A 23694-nucleotide genomic window follows, 5' to 3' on the forward strand; every position below is an offset into this window, starting at 1 on the left:
AACATTTTATTTAATGACATAATATCACTGATCATTGAACATAACAAAAGCTGCATCAACATTGTCCCAACTCGATTTAAGAATCTGAAGATGTTGGAAACAAGTTGAGCAGCTTGGGCTCAGACTTTCTTGAAGTACTGACTGGACCGGGTTGCAAGTAAAAGCCTTTGTTAGCAATAGCATGCTCTTCTGGCACAGAGGGTGAAAACATGTCCAGTGTCGAGACGGGGGAGAAATCCGTCACTTTCATGTCAGGGAGAAACGCATACTGCCCATGCGAGGTTGTGTTTTGATTGAGCTGAATTGCCAGGTTCCGGGTGGCTTGCCTTCTCTCTTGCAGCATGAAAGATGGTCTTGTCTGACCAACTTCCACAGTGTGGTACAGGCCATTTGATGGACGGGCAGAAAGGGTGACGGAGATCCTTTGCACTGCTGGATCAGTGCTGGATCCGGTCAGCTTCTGGACTACATCCCTAAAGTTTTCGGGTTCAGCCTTGACAAAGGTGATGTTTTCTAGCTCTGGATCGGTCATTGTGAGAGTGATTGTGAGAATGATAGAGACAGAGAGTGAGAGTTGAAAGTACTTTGTTGTAGCTCTTTTTGTTTGCTGCATGTAGAGGACATTGGTTGTCATGGTTTATATAGCAAATGGAAAGATAAAAAAAATGTGTTCATAATCAAAAACATTTAATATATATTTATGTAGAGATAGGAATAGAGATGAATGTTGTTAGAGTCGTTTAGTCTATGAATGACGTTTTTATAAAATCACAACTAAATCAAACTCAATAACTAATTAAACTTTTTGGTTGGCTTTCAATATGACTGCAAAGTTCATGATATGATCACTGAATTTAACTCTATAAACACATTTCAGCCTTCATAATTAAGAGGGCCAACGCTCAACAGAAATCAGTAATCTTCGAGCTCGTAAATGAAAAGGACTACGATAGCTCATATTTTAGTTGCAGTAAATTGAAACAGACAAAGATCGTAGAGATATTGATTTGAAAAAGTGGTGACTATTTTGAAAGTGAGAGCAACAATCCTTAACTGCTTTACATGCGAACAAACTATACAGTTAGAATGTGTTTGATACTCACAGTAATTGTGAAGACCATTGAGCAAATGTTGATGTAACTGGATTTGGATATGCATGTAAAGCATAGCTAGAACATTAAAAATGGGGAGGTTATAACTCATACGTGAGATCATGTCAGTTCACCTGTTTTCTACCTTTTGTCTTCGAACGATGGTTTTAATGCTGATTATGCTGTACATATCCATTTATCTCTGGTGCAGTACTTCATTGTGGTGATTTTGTAGATAAAAAATGTTTTAAAACTCTAGAAATATTGAGTGAAGTGATTTCAAATAGGTGAAGTGACCAAATAAAGTGGATAGTGACTTTTAGATAATTCAAGAAATTATATAAATAAATAAATTATAATATCATATTTGGTATAATTTTTGAAATTTATGTTGAAAAACAATTTATTCGTTTATTATAAGATGTAAAAATCATTTGTATAAAAATATGAATAGACATTTAAATTTTTGGTTTAAATATTTAAGTTTGATTAAAATGTATAATTTAAGACAAAAGTTTTGAAATCATATTCCAATCATGATCTAACTTTAAAATTTTGATCATTATAAATTTATAATAATTTTTACTAATATATGGAGCATCATTCACTATTTAAGATGTATAAGATATAATAATAATTAATATCTTACAAGGTCTTTGATTTTAATCTATAATATTTTAAATAATGACGGTTAATCTTTTAGAAAATTATAAATAATTGACAAACAATATCACATTTATTTTTCCAAACCCAATATCATAATCAATATTGACTTTTCTAGAAAATATAAAAACCTGAATCAACAATTTTGTTGATGAGAAATGAATTAATATAGAAACGGTCTTTCTAATGTGTCCAAGGCACACAATAAGCACAACTTTCATGAAAATGACTCGTTTTGATCGGTGAAAATGATGTGAATGCAGGAGGAGCCATTTACATTTATTATTCATCCACCAATCAAAAGGTAGTATTCTCATTCAATATGGAAAATTACTCCCATACATAAGTGATCCCGATTTCTGAAAATCCTTGACCTTTTTAGTTTGCGTGTGGGAATAAAATTGACATGCATGAACAAACACAGAGTCTGCATGGCCAGACTTTCTGCCATTTTTCAGTTCATAATATTTTCTGGTCTATTCTTGTTTGTTAGTTATTGCAACTCCATTAGCTTCTCTGAGTTACCCTTTCTTTTGCAACTCCCATAGGATCCTTATTCTGCTCATTTTTTATTTTATTATTTTATTTTGAAGTAAAACAAATTTAACTTTTTTTTACTTCACATTTGGTTTATCTACATGAAATTGCCCTTCATATTCTTCTACTGTTCTCCATACCAAGATCAACTAAGAGCAGGCCAGCAGGCTATGTTTCAATCCAATGAAGCAATGCATCCATAAAAATTTAGTAAATGAAAAGACTCCGTTTCGAATATGAATGCAGTTATAACAAAACCTTCAGACTGATCACTATGAGCTACAATTAGCTTGCTCCAAAATGTTGTAAGCTATAAAGTCGATTACAATGCTAGATCAGCCAAGTTAAAGGTCGTTGAAACAGCTTTAATCCACGAATCCACTCTCTTCTTCCTCTGTTCATCTGGTAACTTTGGTTGGAACGTAGTGGCTATCTTCATCCTTTCACTATTAGAGAAGATATCATCCTCTGTCCAAACTCCAACAGCTAATCCAGCAGCACATGCAGCTCCAAGTGCTGTGGTCTCAATGTCGGCTGGTCTTACTACCGGAGTCCCCAGCACATCTGCCTGAAATTCATAGTGATCGTATGCACAAAAACAAGGCATTGCTTTAGTGATCCTAGAAAAAAGAATGAGAGACAAAGAAAGTACCAACTAATATATTGGAGAGCCTAAACGTGAATACTCAAGATAACTTGTGCTTAATTCTACTTCAAATCAACTAAAATACACTGATGCATAATGCTAAACAAACAAGAATCAGAGAATGAAAGGTTTACTTGCACAATAATCAAATGATATAGTATTGTAGAGAAAAAAATGGAATAGCAACAGTCACTCATTGAGAAAGCAGACCTGGATTTGCATCAGAAGGTTGTTGATAGTAGCACCACCATCAACCCTTAACACGAATTTTGAGGCACTGTCCTCTTTACCAACATCCTTATTCATTGATTCTAATACATCTCTTGCCTGGAAACATATACTTTCAAGCACAGCCCGACAGATGTGAGACTTGGTTGTGTACCTGGTAATTCCAATACAAACACCACGAGCATCTTCACGCCACCAAGGAGCAAATAGTCCATTAAATGCTGGAACAAAATAGACTCCACCAGTGGTGTCAACTTCTGCTGCAAGTTTCTCGACGTCCCTTGCACTACTAATTATACCAAGATTATCTCTAAGCCACTGGACCGCAGCACCAGCAATAGCAATGGAGCCCTCTAGTGCATAGGATGTGGGAGCTTGAGGGCCGAGTTTAAAAGCTACTGTGCTTAATAATCCATGACTTGACTTAACAGTCTCATCACCGGTGTTAAGTAAGATGAATGCTCCAGTACCATAAGTGCACTTGGCTTCCCACTTCTTACAAGCTTGCCCCAGCATTGCAGCGTGTTGATCGCCTAGACATCCTGCAATAGGAATACCTGTAGTAGGCCATCCGATTGCTATGTTTCCCACAATCTCAGAGTTGGAAATTATTTTAGGCAAAATTCCAGCAGGAATTTTTAACTCTTCCAAAATTTGTTCATCCCAGCTGAGTGTTTTGAGGTTCATGAGCATTGTCCGGGATGCATTTGAGACATCAGTGACATGCAATCCGCCTTTGATCCCTCCGGTTAGATTCCAAATCAACCAGGTGTCAATTGTTCCAAACATAGCATCACCAGATTTCACAGCTTTGCCTACTTCCTCCACATTTTCCATTAACCACAAAATCTTCATGGCACTAAAGTAAGTGCTAATCGGCAAGCCACATGTCTCTAGAAAATGGTTTCTTCCTCCTTTCAGTTCACCCTCAAGTCTCCTATAATTTGTCAAAAAGCAATTACATCTAAGTATGACAAATGCCCTAGTCTTCAAGTCATCAATGTTCTAAATAACTCTACAAAATTCAAACTCATAAATTTCAAACAATTTAACAGAAGGATTGCATTTCGAACTTCAAAAATTGTGAACTCAAATAATTTTAGTCAACACAAGCAAAGATAAAAGACTACAGCCAAATTGAGACTCTCTTCATAAAACTAAAGTCATGTACTCTGTTCAAAAAATTTCAAAACAACGATCAAGATCATAAACGAATAGTAAACATACTCCCTCTGTTCCGACCATTTCTTTACACTTCCTTTTTGGATGTCCCATCCAATTCTTTACATTTCATCAAAACTTACTTCTCTCCACGTACTATACCTACTTTAGCATTAAATATCAATCAATCCCACCAGACTATCCTCACTTTTCTTACCTTTACGCTCTTACTTTACTTATTTTCTCAACCTCCGTGCCTAACCCAAGTGTAAACATTTGGGTGGGACGGAGGGAGTACAAGATAACAGGCGGTAAGAAAAAAGGAAAAAAGAACACGAACCTGCAAATGGCACTAGTACGAATATCCATCCAAACAATGGCATTGTGAAGAGGGCAACCAGAAGACTTGCTCCATATGACTGCAGTCTCTCTTTGATTAGTGAGACCAATGGCCTTCAACTCACTATCAACATTATGTCCATCAGCTGTGGCCTTGTCTATAGCTTTCGCCATGCATATTCTTGCACTTTCCAATATCTCCATCGGATCATGCTCCACCCATCTAAACACAATCACACACATAAATATTCATAAACAACATAAAAAACACGACCACACAGTGACAGAATCAAGATTTCGAAACTAGACTGAGGTATCTAATACTCCAATAATTTTTATTGCTTAAAGAAAATTTATACTATTATTTTCACGACAAAGTCATTTATTTTTGCAGCTCAGTCGGGACTGTGTCCGGACACAAGTGTATGAGTTGAGTGAGTACCCTGCTCTAGGACAGAACTGATTGAATTCAACCTGGTGGGAAGCAATGGGCTTAGTAGTGGAATCATAGATGATGAATCTTGTGCTTGTAGTTCCCTGATCCAGTGAACCAATGAAAGCAGTTTTATTTGACATATTGTTATTCTTCTCTGTCTCTTCTCAAAATATTACTTGCCTGTAAAGATTGATTGGTACCATTATTTTTTAGGTTATTCATGACTTTGTCATAAATCAAAGTAGTATTATACGGAATCAAATTATTGTCAAAAAACAGAAATCCCTGATTTTTTGGGTTGCCAAGAGGATTCCATTAGTGTAGGATAACGATACTACCCTTTCTCGTAAAATATCATGTATATTTTCTTTGCTAATTTTGATATTCGTGAAGTACTTAAGTACGTAACACTAAGGAGATGAAGGACTTTGTAAATTGTCATAAACCCTTATCACTAAACTATCGAGTATTGTTTAAATACTCAACAATTGAATATTTTTCGGTTCCAACATGAAAAATATGGCAAATTTGATTTTATTCTCGTTCAAATGAAAATGTTAGGATATGATAATAACGTAACCTTATCTTTGATTGCTACATTTGTGACTATAATACTACTGTGACATTAATACATCTCTTTGTGGGGAAGATGTTGATGGTTGAGAATATCTTTTATAAAATTAATTATATAGTCTCCCTTTTTTTTTCTTGAAATATTGTGCTTGTTTGGCAACGTGAAAGAAGTTCTTTTTCAAAAGAGTTGGCTTCTGCTTTTCCTGACTCATTTGTGTAAAAACGCAGAAGCATATTTTAGAAGTTACAAATGCTAACTTTTCTCTTAGAGCTTCTATTTATTTCCCAAACATGCTAATCACTTATAAGTCTTGACTGGCTTCTAACTTCCTTCACGGCCCCAGTAGATGCAAGCAAGAAGAGATAGTCCATGGATTATACAGAAGAAGTTGTGCAGGACTTGTCAAAAAATATGTCTGACTCTGGAAAATATTCTTGAATGCTGAAATTATGAGTTCTTTTACTCACTGACGTCGATGTGCATGCATCACTGGAGAACAAACTTGGTAATTGGTATCATGTTTCTAGTTATGATATTCTTGTCTAAGTTGATTTTTTTCAAAATCAATTAACTTAAAAGATTGGGTTCGTGAAAATGTATTTCATTTCAAATGATTTCAAATTACATGATCCGAAATGTCATTTTAAATTTTCAATTTTATACTAATATTTGAATGTCATGTATTTCCAATAACCGACAACATGATAGGTACCTTTTTTGTTGCCTGCAAGTACAATTATATGAGGCATCAGGCATGCATTATTATAGTTGTGGAACAGCAAGTTCCACATTACATAAGAAAAACATGGTAAAGCAAAGCAAATTGCAATATAAGACTAGATGAAAGAGGATCCTCTGGGATTATCAGACTTGTGCTGTGTGAATTGCTCTCTGTCCCCTCTCGTAAAATTGCCAGTATGTTGTAACATAGTCTTTGACATTCTTGAATAGCCTCGGGTTCTCCTCAGTAACAAAATCATCTCGCGGTCCAATTTCCAACTCTTCAGGCGGATTGTAGAACATGGCAACAGAAAACCTCTCAGTCTGTGAGTTACTCAGTACTCTGTGCATCGCGCTCTTGAATATTCCATTTGTCATTATCTGTCAGTAAAAGAGCAATACATTTTAGTACAAGTCTTTTACAATGTTCTGTTGATTTGCCTTTTTCAACTGTTAGAGATTGAAAATTTCTTCGTTTTTTCAAAACTTTACCTCCATGTAATCCCCTAAGATAAATATAAGGGCATCGGGTAATTTTGGAACTGTGAACCATTTGCCATCTTTACGGATTTGAAGACCTGGTTCATCTTGCAGAATCATGCTGAAAGCTGTGACATCTGTGTGTGGTTTTAGGCCGAGAACAAGATCAGGCCTCTGACAACAAGAATAGTAATTGAACCTCGCAGTTAGTGTTGCCTGATCACCTAGCTCATGAAAACAGTTCTGATCCACATTTAGCGACTTTGCAAATACTTTGGACATAACTTCTGTCAACATTTTTATTTCTTTGGCATATTCTTCTAGAGTATCTCTGTTCGAGAAAAAATATGTTTAAGTAGATAAACCATAATAATAATTTCAAACTTTGAACTTGAGGGTATAAGTGAACTCACCTTAATGATTCCGGCTTTTCAGGCCACAAGTTATAATTCCTTTTATCTTGAGGGTATAGTTCAAGAACAAGACGGTCGGACCAATCAAGAGGCTGACCTGCTTCAGGGACAGGATCAGCCCCGTATCCTTCAAACTCTTTAACAGTTTTGGCTACCTTTTTCTTTTCTGCCAATGGTTGTTCAAAGAATTCCTTTGCGACCTTTTTTATCTCATCAAGAACCGAGCTTGAAATCCCATGACCTACTGCCTGATTACATGTCAAGAATCAACAGGTTTTAACAGTAAAATTTGATACATTAACATGTGACTTTCTGGAAATATACAAGTTCAATTTTGTGCTGAGTGCACATTTTAAGGTATAGGATTACAAATTTCTCACTGAAGCTCTTCTACTTTACATAATATTAAAGTTCGGTTTAGGGAAGTGACTTAAGTATTTAATATAGTACATAATCCAATTAAGGTTTCCCTTACGGTTTTGAGAGAGTTGGTTACTTAACAATTGAACGATTAGGATATCTAACAACATGCTGACCTGAAAGCAACCCCAAGACGACAGAGCTGAGCGGAGTTTTTGCAATTCCTGGATGCTTATATCTGTTGGTGCTGCAGAAGGCAATACAAGGCTTAAATCAATAACAGGAATTGGAGATACCGTGGAATTACCAGTATGATCATCAGTATCTTCGCCGTCTCTGCATATGTAAAGTGCTGGTGGCTCCTCTCCATCTAAGACCATTTCCTGTACTCGCTTGGACAGCAACACTTCTGCTTCTTCTGCTCTGGCCATGATTTCTGGGTACAACTCAGTGTGATTTAGCACTCCTTTTATTATCAACATCAGGGCATAAATGGTAAATACTTTATCATAAGTAGCTTTCATTTGTGCCATAAAGTCTTCGTGGGAGTCTTTTCTTGTCTGTACTGACGAAATTTCTTACTTCAATGCTGACAGCCGTGATGTGATCATCATGTCGAGTAGTACTGGACATCGATTGTCCAAGATACCTAACAGATGTTTTTTTGAAAATATTAAGGAAAAATGACTTGAAATTTTTTGTTTTGATATAATACATATATCAATAGTATGTTTTTGCCTTGACCCTCAGTTTGCTGAAGCTGGTAATGAAGAAGCTCCAACAGACATGAGATTCCGCATAAAACTTGAATCAATAAACCAAATCAATTATTATTCAGCAAACAAAGTAGTAGTTGCTCAATGATACCTCTAATCTAGCTTGCAGATTTTTCATTTGGAACATTGGTTGCTATATACCTACTAGCACAGAAACTACTCAAAAGAAAAGCGGTTTTTCCAGACTGGATATGTAAATTGCAAATTTGCTCATGAAAGAGATAGGTACATGCACCTTATTACATTGAACGAAAACTAATGCATAAGGAAGAAAAACATACTAAAGAAAAACATACTAAAGCAAACCACATTGCAACATATGACTACATCAAAGAAGATCCTCTAGTATAATCAGACTTGTGCTGTATGAATTGCTCTCTGCCCCTTCTGGTAATATTGAAAGTATGTTGTAACATAACCTTTGACGTTCTTGAATAACCTCGGGTTTTCCTCATTGACCAAATCATCTCGTGGTCCAATTTCTATATCTTCTGGAGGATTGTAAAACATGGCAATAGAAATCCTCTCCGTCTGTAAGTTACTCAGTACTCTATGCACCGGACTCTTGAATATTCCATTCGTCATTATCTGTCAGTACAAGAGAAATACATATAAATATGAGCGTTTATTATATGCATTGCAAATTTGCCTTAACAAACTCTTCTCACATTACCTCCATGTAATCCCCTAAGATGAATATAAGAGCATCAGGATTTTTTGGAACTGTAAACCATTTGTCATCTTTACGGATTTGAAGACCTGATTCATCTTGCAGAATCATGGTGAAAGCTGAAACATCCGAGTGTGGTTTAAGGCCGAGAACAAGATCAGGCCTCTGACAACAAGAATAGTAATTAAACCTCGCGGTTATTGTTGCCTGATCACCTAACTCATCCAGAAAACAGTTATGATCAAGATTCAGTGACTTTGCAAAGACTTCAGATGTGACTTCTGCTACCATTTTAATTTTCTTGGTATAGTCCTCTAAAATTTCTCTGTTCAACAAATGAAAACATTAAGGAGATAAAACCATAATACAATTTTACAACTGGACTTGTGGCTATAAGTTGAGGCACCTGAATGATTCTGGCTTTTCTGGCCACAAGTTGTAGTTCTTGTTATCTGGAGGGTGTACTTCAAGAACAAGACGATCCGACCAATCAAGAGGCTGTCCTTCTTCAGGGACAGGGTCTGCACCATACCCTTCGAATTCTTCAACAGTTTTGGCTATCTTTTTCTTCTCCGCCACTGGCTGCTTAAAGAACTCTTTCGCGACCTTCCTCATCTCATGAAGGAATGAACTTGAAATCCCATGACCTATTGCCTGAAGATAATACAACAATCACAGAGTTCTCATATTAAAATTTGATACACTTAAGACTTTCTTTAATAATTAGTTCAATTTTAAGTGGCAAGTACTAATTTCCCATCCCCAGACATGCAAATACGCTTTAAGGAGACAGTCACGTTCTAGATATCCAACGACTAACTACAAGTGTGTAAATGTAATGTGATATCTGACCTGAAAGCATCCCCAAGACGACAAAGCTGATCTGAGTTTTTGCAGTTCCTCAATGCTTATATCTGTTGATGCTGCAGAAGGTGACACAAGGCTTAAATCGATAACCGGAATCTGAGATACCGTGGAATAATCATCAGTATCTTCACCATGTCTGCATATGTAAAGTGCTGGTGGCTCCTCACCATCTAAGACCATTTCTTGGACTCGCTTTGACAGTAACACCTCTGCTTCTTGTGTTCCAGCCATGACTTCTTGATAAAATTCAGTGTGATCTAGCAAGTGCACTCTTCTTTTTACTACAGTACTCCCTCTGTTTGGATATATTAGTCTCTTGACTTTTTTGCACGCACATTTAAGAGCTTTGACCGCACATCTAAAATTATTATTTTTAAAATTTTCTTTTTATGAATAAAAGTATTAGTGATATATTTTAATTCACAAAATAATAATTTTACATGTGCGGTCAATGCTCTTAAAAGTGTGTGCAAAAAAGTCAAACGACTATTATATCCAAACAGAGGGAGTATTATCTAGTTCAGTGCACAAATGATTAGTACATGATGGGATCTTATCTTGTCTGGGTACTGACAAAATTTGTTACTTCAGCCATGATAACTGACGGCCCTGATAATCATGTAATGGACAAACTTGCTAGCTAGGCTGTGTCATGGCCATGGGTGTAAAAGAGCCCAAGTAAAAAATTCGAGTCCTCGCGAAAAAAAAAGGAAATTGTTAAAATTCAAGCCTGAGTTCGATATTTCTGAAATAGGTTCGAACTTGAATTGATTTGGCTCGAATTTGATATGATTGGCTTGCTTTTAATTCAATTTAATATATAAAAATTTAAATATTTATGTAATAATATAATATAAATATATGACTAAATAGAAATTCGATTAAACTCACGAATCTCGCGTGTTGAATAATTTGAAAATCGAATTCTGTACTATCGTATCTGAATAACTCGAATCCAGATAATAGGTATTTTATGAGCTGGTTTGTCGAATAATTTGAAAATCTAATTCTATCATCGTCATATCTAAATAGCTTGAAGAAATTTTATGATTCAACTTTGAATAACTCACAAACAATTTCATTTATTTACATCATAAATTTTACTTCAAATCGATACTGATAAATGAGTTTCTTTCATTTTTAACTCAATATTAGTTATGAGTTTTCACAATTTTGAATATTTGAATTGAGTACAAAATATCATTACAAACAATATTTCACAAAATCTGCTCATTAAATTTCACATAGTAAAGAAATCACAATGCCAAATTGAATATTTTAAATTATGATTTGAACTTGATCATAAGTTTTACTCCCTCCGTCCCCATGAGTAGTATACATTGGGGGACGGGGACGCGGCACGGCCACGGACTTTAATGCTCCTGTAAAATGTAGTTGTGTAATTTATTTTTAAAATTTTCTTTTTCTGAATTAAAGTTTAGATGTTATATTTTTATTCAGAAAAAGAAAATCTCAAAAATAAGTTACGGAACTATATTTTATAAGAGCATTGAAATGCTTGTCGAGTAGTTGAAAAGAAACGTATACAATTAAATGGGACAGAGGGAGTAACAGTTTTCTACTATGTGCCCATAAAGCACAAACTCTCGTGAAAATGGTTTCATTTGATTGGTGGAATTCGTGTTAATGTAGGGGACCATCAACATTTAATATCCATCTACCAATCAAAAGTTAATATTCCAATGAGCACACCATAAAAAATTCGAAGTTTTAAACTGGATTTGTGGAAAAATTGTATTGAACTCATTCTAGTTGCAATCTGGACTCATTCTAATTGCGTGTGTAGCTAGACATATACTACCTCCATCCCAAATTAGATGACCCCGTTGACTTTGGGCACGTAACTTTAGGTGCATTGACCGTCTACTTCCGAAATATATTTTTTTATTTTTTCTTTTGTAAATAAAAATTTCATATTTAAATATTTATTTACAAAAATAAAATTTTAAAAATAAGTCATGTAGCTATACGGTCAATGAACCTTAAACTGTGTGCCCAAAGTCAACGGGGCCATCTAATTTGGGATGGAGGGAGTATAAGAGAAATAGAATAGCGTATTGATAACATACTTTCACGAATTTTGACTTCGTGGCTAAAATCTATTTCTTTAATACTTTTATGATAAAAAAATACAGGAATTAACTTTTTATTTAGAAAATTTTTGAAATAATAAATTTTGTTTTACATAATATTATCTTAACCTTCTTAGATATATATAAATAATCAATCGAGCACGATCAGATAGTCCGGGTTTAATGTTTATATAGTATTGTCCTAAAACACCTGAATTCAACACACGAGTTTGACTCTAGCTCACCCCGAAGAGTATTACAATAGATACTCAATTATAAAGCATATAAGTCTAAATTGTCAAAAAAAAAAAAGAAAAAATCAATCCGAAATGGTCTATAATATATAGAATTAATCAAGTAGTCAAATTGACCAATTTTTGACTAAACATTATAAATTATTTATTCGTTTTTTTCAAAATCTTAAAGTTGCATATTAAAATAAACTAAGAGGGGTGTATTAGATTGGGATTTTAAAACATTTTCTTGCAATTCATGAAATCCGAGGGTATTCGATTGAGATTATTTGAAATCTATTAAAATCTTGAGGTATTCAGCTGGGATTTCAAATTATGCTACAAAATCTGGTGGTATTCAATTGGGATTTTAAATTATGCTTTAAAATCCGATGGTATTCAATTGGGATTATTTAAAATTCATTAAAATCTGATGGTATTCAAATGCTGATGGATTTTTTTCATTTCATAAAATGATGGATTTTGTGGCATTCTTCAGTGTATTTTAAGTTTTTTAAAATCCCATCAAAATCAATGGGATTTTGAAGCATTGTACCTAAATCCTATCAACTCTGCAATATTTTATGAAGAATCCGCACAAAATCAAAATCTCATACAGTCCATTAAAATCCATAGACTAAAAACAATCCATTAAAATTCCAATCGAATACACCCCCGTAAAAAATAATTCGTAGTGATATAATTTTCATTATTTTTTCTCAAGATAGTAAATTTCAGTCCCAAAAAAAAAAAATTGTGATAAGCTGCATGAATATATTAAAATATCGGAGAGAGTACTTCGGAAAACAAACATAAAAAATTAAAAACTTCCTCGGTCACGACACCTTAGATAGGATTCTAGGAAGAATCACCTTGGGGGCTTTCTAGTACCTCGATAATAGAGCTTGAGCTTTCATCATAGGAGCAAGCATCAACTGTGTCCATACACACACATCTGTGTGTATATATACACACCATACCCATGACCCTTTATCAATATCATCCCAAGCTGCAATCTTGATGCAAAAAATTTAATTCTTTAGAATTAAATTAAGTTCTTAATTATAATTTTATTATTAGATAATTACCATAAATGGGTACTGCAACATCAAAGCTAACTCAGTATGATATTGAAGAAGTCCAGCAACACTGCAATAATCTCTGTAAGCTTTTCTTTGTTGGGCCTTTTTTAAATATATTTTAATGTTTTTGTGGTTGTGACTGGTTTTTAATTTATGAAATAATTAGTTTCCCAGCAAGAAATAGTGTCTCTGTATCAGAGGTTTTGCCAGCTTGATAGGTCTTCAAAGGGTTTTATTTTTGCTGATGAATTTTTGTCTGTGCCTGAGTTTTCGATGAACCTACTGTCTCAGGTTAGTTACTTGCTCCTGATTGTATTCTTGATTATTTAGGCCTGTTTTGTACCACCTCCGTCTGTCGAATTTAGGTGATCCTTTCACATTTTGCACGCTTTATCTTTTCGTAATTTTTCAATAAAAATTTTAACTTTGAATTCTTGTACAAAACAAAAATATACAAAACTATGTTACTTAATGCATTTTGAAAATAGGTCGCTTGACTTTTTGGCACACATTTCTGATTCTTTTGGTCGATAGCTAAAATTATTATTTTTATAATTTCCTTTTGTTGAGTTATAATATTAATCATATATTTTTATTCTGAAAAGAGAAAATTTTAAGAATAATGATTTTAACTATGCGGTCAAATGACTTAGAAGTACGTATCAAAAAGTCAAACGACCTCTATTTCGAAACAGGGAGTATATAAAAGTGCCTCCACCGAACATTGAAGTATGTGTATATAGCAAAAAGTATACGTAAAGTGGGACGGATGTAGTTGTTAATTTTTTTTTGATAAATGTAGTTGTTAGTTAGCTGAGTTGTGTTAGAATGAATGAGGCATTGATGGGTTTTTGGTTTCTTGGAATTTGTTTTTGTCACTTTTGTTTATAAATTTTGATTGATATGATTGGGGGCAAGTTTGAAATATGATTGTGTTGGTTTCGTGATTTTTGTAGAGGCTAGTGAAGATGGTGGATGGTTTAAATTTTAAGGACTTCGTAGCTTTCTTATCGGCTTTTAGTGCTAAAGCAAGTATGAAGCAGAAAATCGAACGTGAGTATAGTTGACTTTGATTGTTTATGTTTCATTCTGTAACACAGCAATTGTATCGTAGTTAATAGCTGAAGTTAAGTGATATTGTTGGTGACAAGCTCCGGATACATTTCTGGTGGGGTTGGGGTTGAGTACAATTGACATATTACTTATGGTGCGATATGTGAAAGTATGACTTCTTACATCCATTTTTGTTAAGTTATGGATTACTACAGCGCTTGAATGATTTTACATGTTGACAAGAATTATGTGCTTTTTCGGAAAACTTGTTTTTTATGCAGTTCCTGATTCATACAGCAGACTAACTTTTAATGTTATGTTGTTTTTTCTAGTTATATTCAAAGTATATGATGTAGATTATAATGGGAAAGTATCTTTCAAGGACATATTAGAAGTGCTTCGGGATTTGACTGGCTCGTATATGTCAGATGATCAAAGAGAGGTATAAAACCAATATTTATTATTTGTCATTACTTGATTGCATGCATTCTGCATTCATAGCATCTCACATCCCACAAAATTACCTTTAGAAAGAGAAGACCATGATCAAACTCTGTCTTCAGAGCTGCCTGATCACGGTCTACTGGTCTAAATAAGCCAGGGCAGTTTCACAATTATTTTGCTGTACTCCATATGCTAGTGAAGTGGCTGTGATGTACTAGAAACTTGTAAGGTCATTTGATGGGCACAAGATATGATAATATTTTCGTCATCACTGAAAGAGTCTATACTCCTATCATTACTTTGGTTACTATGTCAACATCCTCTCCACCAGTTTGCTTCATAGTACCTAGTTATACGTATTTGTGAAAATTTGTGAAACATTAATAAATTAATCGCATTTTATGTGTATCATGATCTTATCTATCCTTTTATTCATTACTGTAAGTTAATAAAGCAGCCTATTCTATGTGCCAGTGATAATCATCAGCCCTACCATTCTTTAACAAGAATATGACGCTATATTAGCAGGCAGTATGAGCCACAGGTTCTATTGGTTTATTTTTCAATCAACTCCTCAAGAATCAAGATATTGAACCTTAGCTGTGAACTTGAAACATGCTCTTCCACATCCGACAGTCTCATAAAATGCTTAATGCTCTTTATTAGTTTTTTGTGGTGCAATAATTAATAGTTTGGGTCATGTGTCATTTAGTGAAAATTTGAGCAGCTTGGATAGAACCTCATACTTTGCTCAGTCGGAAAGTTGACCCATGTAGCAAGTGTTCATACAAAATAAATTGAAGGTCCTTGCTAACTCTGTTTTGCACTTTTGGCAGGAAGTCCTGAATGAAGTCATGAAGGAAGCTGGTTATACAAGGGAATCTCTATTATTATTGGATGACTTCATAAAGGTACTTGCAAATTCTAGAATTTTTTTTTATGATTGTAACTTACAGAAGCAAAAGATGTATTGGAGAAATTTAATATGCAAATAGGGAACATTAAATTTTAATGCACCTACTTTTTACGTAATATAATCTTACTTAGATACTGGAGGCCGGATGTCTGTAATGTTAAAAAGAATGTCAGGGTATGTATTGAAAAACCACACTACTATTTTATAAAGGCTACATTTGAAGTTGAACATAACTTTGTTTATTAGCAGCTACGGTCGACTGGAATACATAGTGAACGCATGTGCGTAAGGGACAAATACTACAGTAGTGTGCTTACTGAAACTGCTCAGCTTTCTCTGATTAAAGCAGTTTCTTAGTATTGGCTTGAGTTATAGTGCTTTGGGGTGAGGTGAAACTGATAAAGTATGATCTCTACCCAGCATAAGCCATCCATCTGGAAACCAAATTATTTATCCCAGGATATTCTCGAATACATCTTTTAAGCAGTACAGTTGCATAACATTTTATTCTGTCGCATGTTACATAATATGCAGGCTATAACATTACCATTATCTACCCTTAATAGGTCAGTGAGATTGTCCTGTTTATAATTCTTCCTTTTTATATTGTACTTCCAGATTCTTGGCAATCCGGGCGTGAAGATGGAGGTAGAAGTTCCAGTTGACTAAACTGAGTCTGCAAGATTTTAGTGCAACACTGAAGCTTTGAAATATGATTCAGCTTTCCATTTCAGCAAGAAATATTTCATAGCATTAGGGTTCTTTCCCAAATATGTAAAACTTGACTAGATGAAACTAGAAAAAGTTGTCAGCGGATGAGTAACAACAGGATAAGCAATGTGTAGCGCTTATTATGTAAATTCTGTATCTTCTACTCTGGTGTGCTTATTTTCGCTGTAGGGCTAAACTAATGCAGCATTGCTCTGTTAATGTGAGTACATTTTTTTAGTTGAATTTCTATCCTTGCCGCAGTTATACAAATACAATTCATGCTGCTAGTATTTCGTCTGGACATATTCTCTTAAATTACTTCCGAGGAGTCGAAGATCATTAGATAGTTGTCATCCATGATGATGTCGTATAGTCGATTAAGGGGGGTCTGGAATGGGAATGAAGGGTATGTAAATCAGGGTATGACAATGGATTAAGGGGATCAGGAATGGAAATGAAAGGTATGGGAATCAGGGTATAGCAATGGGTATCTCATGGAAGTGTAAAGAATTATTTACCCTTCAAATAGGATTGAGGTCACCATTCCATATTACAAAATTGTTAATTCAAACACCGGCACATGGGTTTGAGGTTTCAATTCTCGTAAACCGGATTGGAATCATTAATTATGAACCAAAGTACCAGACACCTCCTAGAAGCACACACGTATGTAATATGTAGGGAGAAGAGCCCTGAGAAGTGAGGGATGCAAAAGTAACATTTAAGACGCAAGCATGGATCCCGGGCGCTCCAAGTTCATGATCCAACTACTTCAACTTCCCAATGAAAGAAAGATAAGCGGAACTGTATGGTCTATCACAAGATCTATGCATCTCAGGCATTAAGCCACATCAGTGCTTAAATTAAAAATAAAAATGAAAGAGTTCCAATTTTTCTGCACATCAGTGCTTAATGGTTAATCATCTTCCACTTTGTGGGAGATGTTGAGATGGGTGTGCACGAGTTGTAACAAAAATTGCTCATAAGAACAATACGGATTTAAGTAGGTGACGAGAACGGTGGGATGATGTATTGGTCATTCTGTTTGATGGTTAATCAATAAACACCTCGTGGGAAATGTTTAGATGGGAGTGCACGAGTTGAAACTGAAAGTGCTCGTAAGAGTAATACGGATTTAAGTAGGTGGCCAGAACGGTGGGATGATGTATTGATCATTCTACATGATTAATCTAGATTAAGTAGATGGTCAGAACGGTGGGATGATATATTGGTTATGTTTAATAATTAGTCTAGGTACGAGCAAGTAGCGAGGAAATGCTGTAATCATAACATAAGAAACATGACTTAATCTTTAAGAACTTTATTTATCATACACTGAATACATAGTACAAGTCGAACGAGAGAATAATCAAGGCATGCAGATTGCAGCCAAACCCTCTGAGAACAATTACAAGTAACACTAAGTATAATTAGTATGTTAATTAACTACTTATTGTTGCAGTAATAATAAGAAGAAGAGCCAGAAGGACCAGACTGCATATGGAAAGTACAGTCCAAACAAGTGAAAGTATACGACTCAAATCCGCGGCCAGGGTTAAAAACATGATCAGCAACACTGCAGTTCTTATCATCTTCTGGAGTCCAGCATGGATCATTTTTCGCGTAATCAGGTCTCCAGTTCCACGGAACATTTAGCAGTGGATCCCTTATGTCTCTTCCGGTTAAGTTCTGGCAGCCTCTTGGAGGATCAGCAGTTATTGGAGGAGACATTGGTTCTTCAGGACTTGACAAATTTGTTGCAGAGGTAAAATGAATGGCATCTGTTGCTTGAGTGATGCCTAGAACCATGCAAATGAAAGACAGGAAGATGAGGAATGTAATCATGTTGTTTTTCTTCATCATGATGGCTTTACTGGAATGATGATTAGTTCTTAAAGATTAGGATTTGATTAGGGAAGGTATATATATAGGTTCCAAGTAGTTGAATGTTACTGATTTCTCACCTTAAACTATTAGGTTTATTTTATATATTTAAAATATTAGGTTTAAACATACTTGAACTTTACCTAAAAAATCAGATATTTTTAGGATTTTTCAAATATATTTTATACTTTTGTTAGGAGTTATTATAATTCGGACTTGTATGTTAGGAGTGTTTGGATGATAGATGGGAATGAGAATCAGAAATGCATATTGTATGACTAAAATTAAACATACAAAGGTCGAATAACTTGTACTTTTTTAAAATTTACATAAATACCTAAACTAAGTGTTTGTAGTATTAACTTATAAGATCTGTTGTTTATTGAGCTGTGAGTAAATTGAGTTTTTAAGAACGCAAGTTACACTAAAACAATCAAAGTCGAGATCTATATATATTTAAAAATCAAAAATTTGTAGCATTAACTTAAAATTAGTCTTTATTAAAATGCAAGTAAATTAAGTTTGTAAGAATACACCATGCGATTATATAAATCAGAAAATTTATACACTATAAGATTATGTAAATTAGAAAATTTAAATCATAATGTACAAATTAAAGATTTATACACAATGAGATTATATAAATCAGAAAATTTAAATTTCGGTACAAAATTTAAAAATCAAGTTTTTGTAGTGTTAACTTAAAACATCAGGCCTTTATTGAACCGTGATTAAATTGAGTTTTGAAAAACAGAAGTTGCATTCAAACATTCAAAGCACAAATCTATACATTATGAGATTATCTAAATTTAAAAATCGAGCGTTTAGAACATTAACTTAAAATATATAGCCTTCATTAAGGCACAAGTAAATTTAATGTTTTTGGATGCAAGTTACACTCAAACAATCAAAACACATATCTATATACTATGAGGTTACATAAATCAGAAAATTTAAAAATCAGAGTGTTTGTGGTTTTAATTTATAACATCTAGTCATTATTGTAGTCGTTATTGAGCTGTGAGTAAATTGAGTTTCTAAAAACGTAAGTTACACTCAAAAAATCAAAGCACCGATCTATACACTATAAGATTACGTATATGTGAAATTATGGAATGTTTTTAATCAAAATTTCAAGAGATTTGTTTATTTTTACACTCCTATATAAAATTATGAAATATTTAATTTTATCTAAATTTCTCACTCCTATATAAACTGCACAAGTGATCCATAATCGTACACTAGTCCTGCATTAATCTTTCTCAAATAAGCACAGTTTTGAAAAAAATTCTTTACATGGCTAATGTAACAAAATTCTGGCCGGTTCTCTTCCTCGTTCTTTTTCTTTCAAATTTATCATTTCATGAGTGTAAGTATATTACTCCCCACTGATTCAATTGAACGTTTATATATTATTAATATATAATATAATATAATATAATGTGTTTTGTTTTCAAATTTATAGGTGGTGCTAACAAGGAACCTATCACTGTACATGACGATAGCAATATTCTCGAATCGAAAAATCGAAATAATGATATAGGCTTTGGTGGTGTAAAATCGAAAGGAATCTGTTGGCCAAAAAGGTGCGCAGGATCATTTTGCTGGTGTTGCAGCTCAAAGCCATATTGTGCTGAACAAAAATATGAATGTGATATTATATGTGACTTGTGAGGCAAAATCTTTATGCTTGTAATGATATTAATTATATTAAAGAATTGTGCTTGGATTCATCTGAAATTTTCTCCTAGTATTTGAAAATTTCCACATTATAAATTTAATTTGTTTAATCATCTCTGCTCCATGATAATTTTGTATTTGTGTTAATTTAAGTTCTGAAACTTCTTTTGTCCAAATTAATTGTATACATAATTTTTGGGTTTATATTAAGTTGTCCACCGAACTCAACAAAATATATCAAGTAGCTACCCAATCTTCATGACGACTCATTTAAACCACTAAAGTACTATTATATATCATTCTGCTAATTTTTCTTTTTCAAAATCAAGGATTAGCAGTTGGTTTGTAAAATGCATCATATCCCACACTCCCAAGAATCATACATAAACTGACTACTGTCACGGAACAAGTAACTTTATCTTTATATTTTTCCATCCAAGTTGAATTTACAGTTGAGATACCCTGAGAAGTTTGAGTTGAAATATCAGTTTTTTTGTTGATTTTATCCTGAAGTTAGCGTAATTCCGTTACTACATTAGCAATTTCGTTACTACATCAACATTGCCGTCAAATTTTTTTCGGAAAAATTAATGAAATGATATAATAGTATTTTAGTGGTTTAAATAAGTCGTCGTGGAGATCAGGTAGCTACTTGATATATTTTGCTGAGTTGGATGGGCAATCTGATATAAAACCCCATTATTTTTTAACACATTTTTTAAGACTCCTTTGAAATATGGTTCTATAAATATATTCAAGTAAAGAGTTCTTCATAAAATCCAACCCATATTACTATTATGCTATATTATTAGTTATTTTAATAATCGATTCAGTTCAATTTATATCTTGACGAGGAACCATATCGGTAGTTGTAAAATCATACTATTTAAAACAGTCTAATTTATGAATTTTTATATTTCACTATGATATAATTTTATGCATTTCAATTTTAATTGATTTTTACCGATATAGATCTAATTTCTATCTCTTGTTTTATGGACGCCCGTCTGAAATATTATTTTCATCTTAATTTCGAACTAAAATTTACAATCAGCCCAATGAAAATCATACATCATTAATATCCAATAACAAACAGCCCATTTTCGTTCAATTTTGCATAGGCCCTCTTTTCTAATCAACTTTGCCCAACAACTAAAAGCTCGGGTAAGGCCCATTTGACTCTACGCGCTGTAATTGATTTCAAATTTCAAATCACATAACTCAGGTGATGCCCTAGATTATTTGTATTTGATTCAATTGTTTGGTTTTTTAGTGGGCTTTAGTTTAATTGTATTTGGCAATTATGTGACAATGCATATATTCCTTGGAACACTCAAAATTTGAACCCTTAGATCTCCGTTAAGTAAAGCGAAAGAGATACCATCTGACCAAGAGGTCATCGATAAAAGTCTTAATAGGCATAATAATTCTTCCCAAATGGACTTCATAATCATCGGTAACTTCATTTATCATACATTGAATATATAGCAAATGATGATGATTAGTATGTGGTGGTTACTTGTTGTTGCAAGAGTAAGAAGAGGAAGATCCAGAAGGACTAGACTGCATATGATAAGTACAGTTAAAACAAGTGAAAGTATATGATGCAACTCCGCGGTCAGGGTCAAAAACATGTTCAGAAACACTGCAGTTCTTATCATCTTGTGGAGTCCAACACGGATCATTTTTCGCATAATCTGGTCTCCAGTTCGATGGAACATGTAGCAGAGGATCTCGCGTGTCTCTTCCTGGTAAACTCTGGCATTGGCTCGGAGGATCATCAGTTGTTGCAGAGGACAAATGAACAGCATATGTTGCTTGAGTGATGCATAGAATTATGCCGATGAGGAATGTAATCATGCTGGCTTTCTTCATCCTGATGGCTTTGTTTCGCTAATAAAGATTAAAATTTATGTGGGGGATGTGATTTTTATACTTCTTACATTTGATGGAAATCAATTAGATATTGACAATTGTCATAAAATCTGCCCAAATCTGTTATCTACAAGATTTAATGTGGATTTTCGTATGATCTTTCAAAATGATGAAAGGCAACTAAAATTATTACAAATTAATAACTTGTTAGAATTTCAAAATTCTAATATGAAATTATGAACCGGGTAAATTAGGAAATTCATTAATGAAATATTAAGTTATAAATATGGGATTAATTTTTACTTGCAGCTTACTACTAATTTCAATGTAGACAAAAAGAAGAAGGAAAAGTAAACATCTTCTCTGAATGCTAATTGTTTGTTACTAATCTGTTGCTGTTTCTGGGGAGTGCGCAGACCTTCTAAGAGACGGAGATGCCAAACAAGCCAGGTCTCATTTGCGGGGAAGCTTAGAATGATTATTAAATGAAATCAACTTTTTGGAGATGAAGTTCAGTTTCCCATCATGGAAAACTCAAGGTTGCGGACATTGATAAATCAGAGGTACTCATTTTTTAAATAGTTATTTGCTAAAATCTTCTACTTTTGCTCTTATTACGTTTGTATTTTTCATTTGCAGCTTCAACTAGCAACATGCCAACATCATCTCTGTGAGAATGTACTAATGTACTCAGTCATTATGCTTCTAAGAATCTTGGAGTTCATGACTTTGAGCCATGTTCAGCATCTCTGCAAGTATGTACCAATGTACTCAGTAATTATGCTAAGGTTTGTTTTCTTATAATATCGTTCTATAATCATGTAGATGGTAACTTGTGAATGCAAAATAAAGAGTTTTGAAATGTGCAGGTAACATGCTGCAACAGGAGCTATGCAATACAATTTTGATGGTCACGAGGCACCTGTGTATTCTGTATGCCCGTATCATGAGGTATGCGGTCTGAAATAGGAGTAATTATATATAGAAAGTAGAACCACATCACTTAGATTAAAAATGTTCATTTATCTGCAAAGTTGACAGCATTCTGATTTCTGGTGAGAAAAGTTCAAAGTTTCCTTTTAAATTATGTATGATTATAGAACTTTTCAGTTGATTAACTTTCCAGAGTCTTGTACCAATTTATCTTTTCAAGCACTGATGATGGGAAAATTAAGGCTTGGCTACATTACAATAATATGGGTCCAGTAATTAATGGTGATGCACCGGGAATATCATGCACTCTATTAAGTAACCAATTCTCCTAAAACCTCAAGGTGCTAGGAGGAGGGCTTACCAGGATCATATTCTAACACACTCGAATGGCCTATAGTGCTAATGGGACAAAGTACAAGATGCAATACTTCTTTCTTTCTTACCACATACTTTTCAGATGTTGAGTGGTGACTTGATCCTTGATGTCTTTACTTTCCTGGAAATATTGTAGGCTTTTTACATGTGGGAGTGGGACTAATAGAGATGGCCAATCCCACATTGTTGAATGGGGTGATATTGGAGCTGTGGTCAAGTGAAGATACGTTGGTCTTGAGAAGTGAGCCACATGTGTTTTTCAATTTGATACTATGAACAGATTCTTGGTTGCTGGAGATGATTTTCTTATCAAGTTTTGGGACATGGAGAATGTTAAACTCTTGATGACTACTAATGCAGACAGTGATTACTGGTAATAACTGAACTTAATTTCCTCAATTGAGGTGCAAAATTATCTCTGTATAACCTTTACTTATCACGATGCTTTCCCTCA

The 23694-nt window shown here is 34.1% G+C and overlaps 5 protein-coding genes across 5 annotated transcripts; 1 reads left to right on the forward strand and 4 right to left on the reverse strand.

The window, feature by feature from the left end:
* Positions 1-76: 76 nt before the first annotated feature.
* On the reverse strand, positions 77-634 carry LOC108221144 (VQ motif-containing protein 11). Its single transcript, XM_017395042.1, has one exon. It carries the CDS (start codon positions 632-634, stop codon positions 77-79), a length of 558 nt encoding a protein of 185 aa, XP_017250531.1.
* Positions 635-2497: 1863 nt separating this feature from the next.
* LOC108222510 (glycerol kinase) lies at positions 2498-5291 on the reverse strand. The gene is made up of 4 exons (XM_017396431.2): positions 5108-5291; positions 4667-4888; positions 3148-4102; positions 2498-2859 (listed from the first exon to the last, which is right to left on the reverse strand). Exons 1-4 carry the CDS (start codon positions 5239-5241, stop codon positions 2614-2616), a joined length of 1557 nt encoding a protein of 518 aa, XP_017251920.1. The 5' UTR covers positions 5242-5291; the 3' UTR covers positions 2498-2613.
* A 1022-nt stretch (positions 5292-6313) lies between these two features.
* Positions 6314-8196, reverse strand: LOC108220154 (codeine O-demethylase-like). The gene is made up of 4 exons (XM_017393837.2): positions 7825-8196; positions 7289-7536; positions 6888-7206; positions 6314-6776 (listed from the first exon to the last, which is right to left on the reverse strand). The coding sequence occupies exons 1-4, from the start codon at positions 8179-8181 to the stop codon at positions 6540-6542; spliced, it is 1161 nt and encodes a 386-aa protein (XP_017249326.1). The 5' UTR covers positions 8182-8196; the 3' UTR covers positions 6314-6539.
* A 385-nt stretch (positions 8197-8581) lies between these two features.
* Positions 8582-10273, reverse strand: LOC108220846 (jasmonate-induced oxygenase 4-like). Its single transcript, XM_017394716.2, has 4 exons — positions 9947-10273; positions 9501-9748; positions 9098-9419; positions 8582-9012 (listed from the first exon to the last, which is right to left on the reverse strand). Exons 1-4 carry the CDS (start codon positions 10190-10192, stop codon positions 8776-8778), a joined length of 1053 nt encoding a protein of 350 aa, XP_017250205.1. The 5' UTR covers positions 10193-10273; the 3' UTR covers positions 8582-8775.
* A 2819-nt stretch (positions 10274-13092) lies between these two features.
* LOC108220555 (uncharacterized) lies at positions 13093-16736 on the forward strand. The gene is made up of 6 exons (XM_017394356.2): positions 13093-13450; positions 13536-13660; positions 14326-14422; positions 14755-14864; positions 15703-15777; positions 16401-16736. Exons 1-6 carry the CDS (start codon positions 13381-13383, stop codon positions 16449-16451), a joined length of 528 nt encoding a protein of 175 aa, XP_017249845.1. The 5' UTR covers positions 13093-13380; the 3' UTR covers positions 16452-16736.
* Positions 16737-23694: the final 6958 nt, after the last annotated feature.

The sequence above is a fragment of the Daucus carota genome, chromosome 5, assembly GCF_001625215.2.
Source record: "Daucus carota subsp. sativus chromosome 5, DH1 v3.0, whole genome shotgun sequence".
In the NCBI taxonomy this organism is placed as follows: Eukaryota; Viridiplantae; Streptophyta; class Magnoliopsida; order Apiales; family Apiaceae; genus Daucus; species Daucus carota.

Excerpts from the sequence above, each read along its gene's own strand:
- LOC108221144 (XM_017395042.1), bottom strand. The coding sequence starts at position 634 with ATGACAACCAATGTCCTCTACATGCAGCAAACAAAAAGAGCTACAACA.
- LOC108222510 (XM_017396431.2), bottom strand. The coding sequence starts at position 5,241 with ATGTCAAATAAAACTGCTTTCATTGGTTCACTGGATCAGGGAACTACA. Across the intron at positions 4,103-4,666 it reads CGTACTAGTGCCATTTGCAG|GAGACTTGAGGGTGAACTGA; the intron begins GTTCGTGTTCTT and ends GACAAATTATAG. Across the intron at positions 2,860-3,147 it reads ACCTTCTGATGCAAATCCAG|GCAGATGTGCTGGGGACTCC; the intron begins GTCTGCTTTCTC and ends TATGAATTTCAG.
- LOC108220154 (XM_017393837.2), bottom strand. The coding sequence starts at position 8,181 with ATGGCACAAATGAAAGCTACTTATGATAAAGTATTTACCATTTATGCC. Across the intron at positions 7,537-7,824 it reads CGTCTTGGGGTTGCTTTCAG|GCAGTAGGTCATGGGATTTC; the intron begins GTCAGCATGTTG and ends ACATGTAATCAG. Across the intron at positions 6,777-6,887 it reads TCTTAGGGGATTACATGGAG|ATAATGACAAATGGAATATT; the intron begins GTAAAGTTTTGA and ends TTTTACTGACAG.
- LOC108220846 (XM_017394716.2), bottom strand. The coding sequence starts at position 10,192 with ATGGCTGGAACACAAGAAGCAGAGGTGTTACTGTCAAAGCGAGTCCAA. Across the intron at positions 9,749-9,946 it reads CGTCTTGGGGATGCTTTCAG|GCAATAGGTCATGGGATTTC; the intron begins GTCAGATATCAC and ends TATTATCTTCAG. Across the intron at positions 9,420-9,500 it reads GAAAAGCCAGAATCATTCAG|AGAAATTTTAGAGGACTATA; the intron begins GTGCCTCAACTT and ends TTTGTTGAACAG.
- LOC108220555 (XM_017394356.2), top strand. The coding sequence starts at position 13,381 with ATGGGTACTGCAACATCAAAGCTAACTCAGTATGATATTGAAGAAGTC. Across the intron at positions 13,451-13,535 it reads GCAACACTGCAATAATCTCT|TTTCCCAGCAAGAAATAGTG; the intron begins GTAAGCTTTTCT and ends TGAAATAATTAG. Across the intron at positions 14,423-14,754 it reads TATGAAGCAGAAAATCGAAC|TTATATTCAAAGTATATGAT; the intron begins GTGAGTATAGTT and ends TGTTTTTTCTAG.